The sequence below is a fragment of the Watersipora subatra genome, chromosome 3 (assembly GCF_963576615.1).
Source record: "Watersipora subatra chromosome 3, tzWatSuba1.1, whole genome shotgun sequence".
Taxonomy (NCBI): domain Eukaryota; kingdom Metazoa; phylum Bryozoa; class Gymnolaemata; order Cheilostomatida; family Watersiporidae; genus Watersipora; species Watersipora subatra.
This window is the reverse complement of record NC_088710.1, coordinates 38127376-38135148: the sequence shown is the minus strand read 5'-3', so window position 1 is coordinate 38135148 and position 7773 is coordinate 38127376. Positions and strand designations below refer to the sequence as shown.

General features: G+C 37.9%; 1 protein-coding gene across 1 annotated transcript in view; it reads left to right on the top strand.

The window, feature by feature from the left end:
- The first annotated feature begins 1368 nt into the window (after nucleotides 1–1368).
- Nucleotides 1369–7773, top strand: part of LOC137392067 (sialin-like) — a 29211-nt gene continuing 22806 nt past the window's right edge. Inside the window, exons 1-4 of the mRNA XM_068078683.1 lie at nucleotides 1369–1638; nucleotides 1813–1997; nucleotides 4663–4781; nucleotides 4865–4991. Of these exons, the coding sequence (XP_067934784.1) occupies nucleotides 1632–1638; nucleotides 1813–1997; nucleotides 4663–4781; nucleotides 4865–4991 (438 nt within the window). The 5' untranslated portion in view covers nucleotides 1369–1631. The remainder of the gene's footprint in view (nucleotides 1639–1812; nucleotides 1998–4662; nucleotides 4782–4864; nucleotides 4992–7773) is intronic.

Genomic DNA, 7773 nt, shown 5'->3' with positions numbered 1-7773 from the left:
TTCTTCTCACGAGGACAATTATAGGAAGACCCTCGACATTCTCTCTCCGTTCTGTCAGACAAAGATAGTCCGATATCTCATTTTTACATCTGTACCAGTATCGAGAGGTGCCAGTATCGTCGTATTCAAAGTTTTGATGGATAGCTTCTGGTGGAACAATAACCTTATGTGTAACACACACACGCACGCACGCACGCACACACACACATGCACGCGCACACACACTCACATACCCACCACACACCTACGCCCACGCGTTATGATGCCCATGTTAAGAAATATTTTTCGGAAGGTTCAATTACTGCATATAAATAAGTTCAAGGCTTATTTAGTGTGTGTGTGGGTGTGTACACACGCACATCCGGCGTGTGTGTGCAAACGTGCATGTGCACGTTCGCATGCATGTACACACATAGACACCGGGTAGTACAGTTCGTGGATATATAAATACTTTCTAGCTGTATTGTACTTTACATATTGATGCAATTTTTGTGTAAAAGGGATAACAGGATCTGATCTAAAGATACTTTATTATTTTATTTACATAAACAATAAATCCACACACACCCAAAACATACATTCATCATGCCATTCATTAATTTATACGCGCATCATAGAGTTCCAGTAGGCCTAATACATGTACCTAGATCGAGGCATAATCTCTCAGCTTGCAGACGAGATCTCCTGTAGGCAAAATCACTTGTAGGCGTAACCTCTCGTAGGCGCAATGTCTTGTAGGCGTAATCTCTGGATACCCATTGACACTAGTGCGGGGCGTGTCATGACGACACTTATGGGATCAAGGTCGCATAGGGCTTCATGCTTATCGAATACTATAAGATAATAAGTGATCCTAGCATGAACAAATAATTAGACTTTTTCTTGACGGTTTGGTTGTATTTTAGGTGACGAGATAAACGAGACAGTTTTTTTAGTGTACAAACTGTTTTCCTATTGTTCTCTAATTAATATTATTGGTTTGGTTATCGTTGCAGAGTACGACTGACAAAATATTGATGATCTTATACCACATTTCTAATATATAGTTTTAATAAAATGTTTAACCTAGCGTTACAGATGGCATCAAATAAAGGATTAGATATGGCGTCCTTTTGATTTAAAAGACGCTGTGGTAGTAAATTTAGAAATAATATTTTATATACTTTATCGTCAGGCCTACCGACCCAAAAGTGGGGCAATGCTTGAGATTTGGTTTTGGGGCAATTGATCTATCATTGATAATATATATAAAATTGTGGAAGTTGGGGCAAAAATCTCACGCAATTTCATTTTTTCTTTGGGGTGATTGCGTGAGTCTCACCAATGATATACAGCCCCCCATATGGGGGCTGTATATCATTGGTCTCACGCTCAATGTCTGAGAGTTGGCAGGTATGTTAATCGTTATGCATAGGCTACTGATTTTATATAGAAATGAATGAATTTCAAGTGATCTTTATGGATGGTAATCGGTCTTTGATACGCCTTAGATACTGAACATACGCTCACATTCTTATTATAAAATATGATTGCTATTGATTTTTTAAACATAGTGTGTTTGTATCGTTGTAGGTTTAAATACGCTGATGATTGCACTTCCAAATATGAAGGTTAACTAAAATACGTTCGACATGGCAGGTATGGTATATTTGGTTTGGGTTATTTAATAACGCGCTCTGAATATTTTACAATTGTACCAGTCAACAGTGGGCTACGCAATTTGCTTCATTCACATTTAGAGTTGTAGCTTTTATTATAATGGTAATGTCATTATCATAAAGTTTAATTATTGATTTAACCTTTTTGTTTCAGTGATAGGTTGCCAATGGATGCGCTCAAGGTATCAGCTTGCATGGTTGGCGTTCTTTGGATTTTTGAATGTTTACATGTTAAGAGTGAACCTGAGCGTAGCCTTAGTGGCTATGGTTGACACTCAAGAAGAGGATAATTACACCAGCCTGGAGTGCCCTGTAGTTGGTAACGACACATCTAGTCCGGTAGGAGCTCGTTTTATTCTTAACTCATGACTGCTGATTACCTTGCAACAAATATTAACAAGTGTTTAGTACCAACTAATGCTGGTAGCTTAAACTTTCTTATTTGAAACACAAATTATTTCAATTTGCTTTAACTACCATAGTTCTTAATTGCACATTTCTTGCACCTATTGTTAGTCAAGCTTGTTTTAATCTAACCAAAGATTCTAAAAAGGTTGGCAACTGAGCTGAAGCTTCCAGAGTACATACATGTACATCCTCCAAAGTTTGGATTTCGTGTGGCCACACGAGTCAGAATCAAACTTTGAAAGTTTACCTTGCTCCACTGTTTGCTGTCTTACAGTTGTATGGTTCTATTTGTTACATTGCAAATCATAATTGAATGAATCGTTTATGAACAAAAAAAGCAATTATTTCATTTACTAAACTTTACTATTATAATAAAAGCCGTTGTGGTGGACGCCGGGCCATGACTTTTCAAGTCTTGTAAATATTTCTATTATGTCTATATCTCGCATGTTGTGTTTGCTCCTGTTTTATTATATTGTTAATAACTTAAAATCGCTATTATGTATCGTTGTTGTAATCTATTAGCGACTCCATTTATGTTTATTATTATACAGTTTTCCTTACTTGGTTCCATTATCCGGAACTGGTGAATTTATTGTATATAAAGGAGAGCGCTCGCTCAGTTGGGTAGAGATATAGTCGTAAGCTCTTCGACTAAGGGATTTTCTTTCCGAAATAAAAGTGAATGAAACCCTTACCTATTTTCTTTTCTGTATGTAATAGTCTAGACTGTGCCAAGTAAAGGCTGGCAAATTCCTTTACATCGTGTCCATCTGTCCTAAGTCACACTAAGATAGTTAGGAAATAAGATTGTACCACAATTGAATCCAGGTATTCGATTTCTTAGCCAAGCACACTTTCATTCACACTATTCCACCGCCTCAATACACTTGGGAATAATTGTGCACATGGTTATAACACATGACCATTTTTATGGCGCACCGAACTGTAATACTGTTGTGGAATGTGGTCCACTGGGAGCTGAGCATAGGGCTGAGTTAAGCTGAGCCAAGCTGTGTTCAGTCAGGCGTATTAATGAGGTCGGAGTTCAGCCAAGCCAGAGCCATGCCGGGTCCAGCCAAGTAGAATGGAGGCGGAGCTTACTAGCTATATAAGCTCGAACATTTGTGTAGAAGAGCAGAGCTGTTCTCGGCCTGTTCATTGCCTGTTACTTGATTCTTTCTTGTACACCTTGATGAACTAATTAGAAATATATGTATTGTACTCATGCACGAGTCTTGTACTAGTGGAGGAAAGTGAAGGTCGCACAAACCTTTACAATACGTTACTGTAATATGTTATTCAATCTCATTTGGTTTTGATTCAGCTGACTTTGGTTCAGCCAAAGTCAACATGGCTGACGCCATTTGGTTGCAAGATTTCATGCTTCAGTTATTTCACCAGTTTTCTCTGAGAGGCGTTTGACGTCTGGACACCCTCAAGAACCCATTTCCATGGCTATATTGACAATTTTGCTGCGCTCAGAGAAGCCTCGGCTGTACTGCATTGTTTGAAGTACAGTGGACACCCGCCGTACTACATTAATTTGTTCCAGTGTTGGCATCGTAAGGCGAAAATGACATATAGAGGATTATAAAAACCCATAGTAATTATTTAATGCAAGCATTCCCGGTAGAAATCTTCAAATTTTCATATACATACTGCATATTAAAAATCAATCACAAAATTGTATATTAACCATAGTAACTATAGTTACCTACAGTGACTTAAGTGTATTTAGTGGTTATAATTTGCAATAAAATGTAGCATTACTGTGTACAGTACGTACTGTATGGATCTCTTATTTTCGAGACAGAAATATAGCATAAACTTTAAATTTGCTTTAAACAAATTTAGCTTACTAAACACCCTTGGAGCTAAGTTTTAGTATTTATTTTACTAAACTAAGCTTTAATTTTGTCCTCGTCTTAATATTTATTACCTGTTTTCGGTTTCGTTTTCACTAAAATGAACTTTAAAACGAATAATGCTGAGCTAAGAGACAGCTAGCATCGTATCTCTTTTAGGCATTATGGGAGAAATCTCGACGAATAGCATATCAAAATCTTTGTTATTCCAATGTATCTGCGCGATTATTGTAAAACGCAAGGCAATCGAAGATGATCAACCGGCACTAGAGTTGAGAATATCAGTCTATCAAGCTAAGTGTTGTGAGTTTCAATCCCATACGATGCAATGTCTCTTTACAACCTCTAACCATGGTCTCGAACAGATGCATGGCTATGACTCCATTAATAATAGAGTTAGGAAAGATAGCGCAGTTAGTAGGATCTCTTCTGGTGAGCATGAGGTCCCAGGTTTTCACCTATTGCTCAATTTCTGCCAGTATATGACTACTACGGTGAGTGCAACAACCAATGCCATGCCGCGTTAGGAGGGGCAGGATGCATCAACTGAATTACATGTATATATATAGTTGTACAGTATATGTAAATCAGAAGCAGTTGAGAAGTTGTTTGCTCTTTTGGGAAAGTTGAGCTTGTATTAGCCACTTCAGATCTCTTCTTTACTCTATGTTAAACGGTATGTATTTCTTATCATGAAATCTAATATATCAATACTTTATTATTCTCAGACATCCAAACATGGAGCTGAAACTTTTGATTGGGATAAACCAACTCAGGGTCTGATCCTCGGCTCTTTCTTCTATGGATATTTAATAACACAGATTCCTGGTGGCTGGCTAGCTGGCAAGTGAGTGCGGCCATCTTGCTTATGCTGTATCTCTTCACCTAAGCTGGTATGATTGAGCAGATATACATACTGAACTCTTTTAGATATGGAGGAAAAAACTTGTTTGGATTTGGTATACTATGCACAGCTGTGCTCACTCTGATAACTCCACTTACTGCTAAAAGTGTACCAACACTGGTGATTACAAGGATTCTGGAAGGTCTGGGAGAGGTGATTACTTGGTTTTTGTTCAGATATCAGTATTTATTTGAGAAAGCTTAAGATAGTTGTCATATAACTGAGAGGGTGTGTAGTCATCCTGTTATTATCATGGTCTTGTAGCTCCTATGCACTAAAAGCTTAATATATTCCATATGACTACGGACTTAGTAGTACATTTTGTGCATCAAATTAACAAGTCATTTTATGAGTTTTTGTAAATGAATTTTTAGTGAATTTACCTTGCCGCTTCTTATACTTACATAAAAGATATGTAAACCTGTTTTACAAGGGACTATGACATTGTGTTAAACATAATCAATTCATTGCATTTGGAACTCGTGACTCAAGTCTCTAAAAACAAGTTAAAGGTTGACTTGCAACAAAATTCACATTACAGTTATTTGGTATAAAAATATTCACTATATCTTACTCTGCTGTGTTGTAGGTGCAAAATATGTGGAAATGTGATAACAAGCTCTTAAAAGCTCAAGAACGAACAGTTATTCGCGATTGGAGATTAGAATCTCTTTCCATAACGGCTCAAATGAGACGTAGTTGTACGAGGGGCGATCGTAAAGTTCCAGGAATTGTCTCAGTCACAAAAACCGTTAATCGTAATTACCTAATTTAAACTGTCCCCTTCAAAGTAATCGCCTGAGCTTGCTATGCACTTGTCCCATCTGTATTTCCACTGATCCATGCAATGCTGGAAATCACTTTCCGTGAGGCTTCGGAGTTGTATCGTCGCATTTTCTTGAATAGTTGGTATGTCGTCAAATCTTTCACATTTTTATTGTCAATTTGATTTTGGGGAATAGGTAGAAGTCACATGGTGCTGAATCAGGTGAATAATGGGGATGGTTAAGCACAGTCGCCTTATTTTTTGCCAAATACTGACGTACCATCAATGAGGTGTGAGCTGGAGCATTGTCATGGTGTAGGTACCAGTCACCTGAGAGCCACAAATCTCGACGTTTCCTTTTGATACTGTCTCTAAGTCTTATCAGAATGTCTCTGTACACATGCTGATTCACAGTTTGACCATGTGGCAGAAATTCAGAGTGTGCCACACCTCTGATGTCGAAAAATGTTATCAGCAGCGTTTTTACATTTGAGCTAGACATTCTAGCTTTCTTAGGCCTAAGAGAGCCAGGGAATTTCTATTGAGAACTTTGTGATTTGGTCTCTGGGTCATATCCATAGACCCAACTTTCATCCCCAGTCACAACTTTTGAAATAAAGTCAGGATCTTGTGCTAAAGCATCTTTTAATTCGATACAACAGCTAACTCGTTTTTCTTTTTGGTTGTCAGTGAGCAGTGTGGGTACCATCTTTGCAGAGATTTTTCTCATGCCTAAATCTTCAGTGAGAATAAGATGGCATGCACCATAAGAAAGCCCACTTTCTGCTGATATTTCCCGTATAGTCAATCGCCTATCTCCCATCACCTGCTGCCTCACAAGGTCTGTGACAGTTGTGGTCTTTGAAGTTGCCGGTCTGCCCATGCGGTCATCATCTTTAATACTTGTTCTTCCCTCTCTAAATCTTTTGTGCCATTTATAACAGGCTGTTTTCTTAAGGGCAGAGTCTCCATAAGCTGTCCGTAACATTTGGAGCGTCTCAGCACCGGACTTTCCAAGTTTTACACAAAATTTTACACAAACGCGTTGCTCTTCTACTTCATTCGTTTTGGAAAAATCCGACAAACGATAAAAAATGACCTTGACATTGCCTACTATAACTTTATTGTGGGTGCTCTAAAGCATAAAACTTTGGCTATGGGGAAATCCTGTGTTGCTTAGCAACATGGAACAATCAAAACAACTGCACATGGTCTTATATTTGACTACGAAAACGATTCCGGGAACTTTATGATCACCCCTCGTACAAGATGGCTTCTGTTCACACTTTCACGTAACCTCATTTGTCGAAATACTTTCACAAATATACTTCACGCATTCAATAAAACCATGTCTATTGTTCTTAGGCGTCTATTTTATCATCATTGTAATGCTGTCATTTTGAGCGCTGATATCTCAAAACCTACCGTAAAAGTTTGTTTAATATTTTAATCTAGCTCGAAGGAGTGCATATCATCCTCTGACAAACATGACGAGCCTGTTGGTCACCTGTGATAGTCGAAAAATGTTGCAGAAATTATTCGCGCTGTTTGACAGGAATTATGGGTCACAGGATCAGATTATGACTAGACGATTAGACTTACGACTTAGACCAAGCCGAAACAAAACTGTAAACTAGCGGGCGTCTATATTTGGTAAGGGCTCTTTGGTAAAACCCGAAGTGTTTGTCATAAGCTAGTGCTACGAGAAGTTTTATATTGAGCCTTTTATTGACCTTTCAATTTACATGAGAACATCATGTGACATAACAATAAACAAATGTAATGACTAAGTCAGAGAAATAAACTGATTTCAATCTACGGCAGTTTCGTGATGGCTGCGATTAACTGTTCATTTTTGAGCTTTAAGAGCTTGTAATCACATTTCCACATATTTTGCACCTACAACACAGCAGAGTAAGACATGGTCAATCTTTTGATACCAAATAACTGTAATGTGAATTTTTTTGCGAGTCAACCTTTAAGTTTTTAAGGTATAGCACATTTGTTGTAATATGAGAACCATAGCTAAGTCTTTCAAGTATTATAGAGTACCTATACCTTAATTCTTTAAAGTATAGCATCCTCCTGTATTGGGAGACCCATAGCTTAAACCATAACTGCCACGAACAACTTTTATCGTATTTACTAGGTAAATCAGACATGCTGATT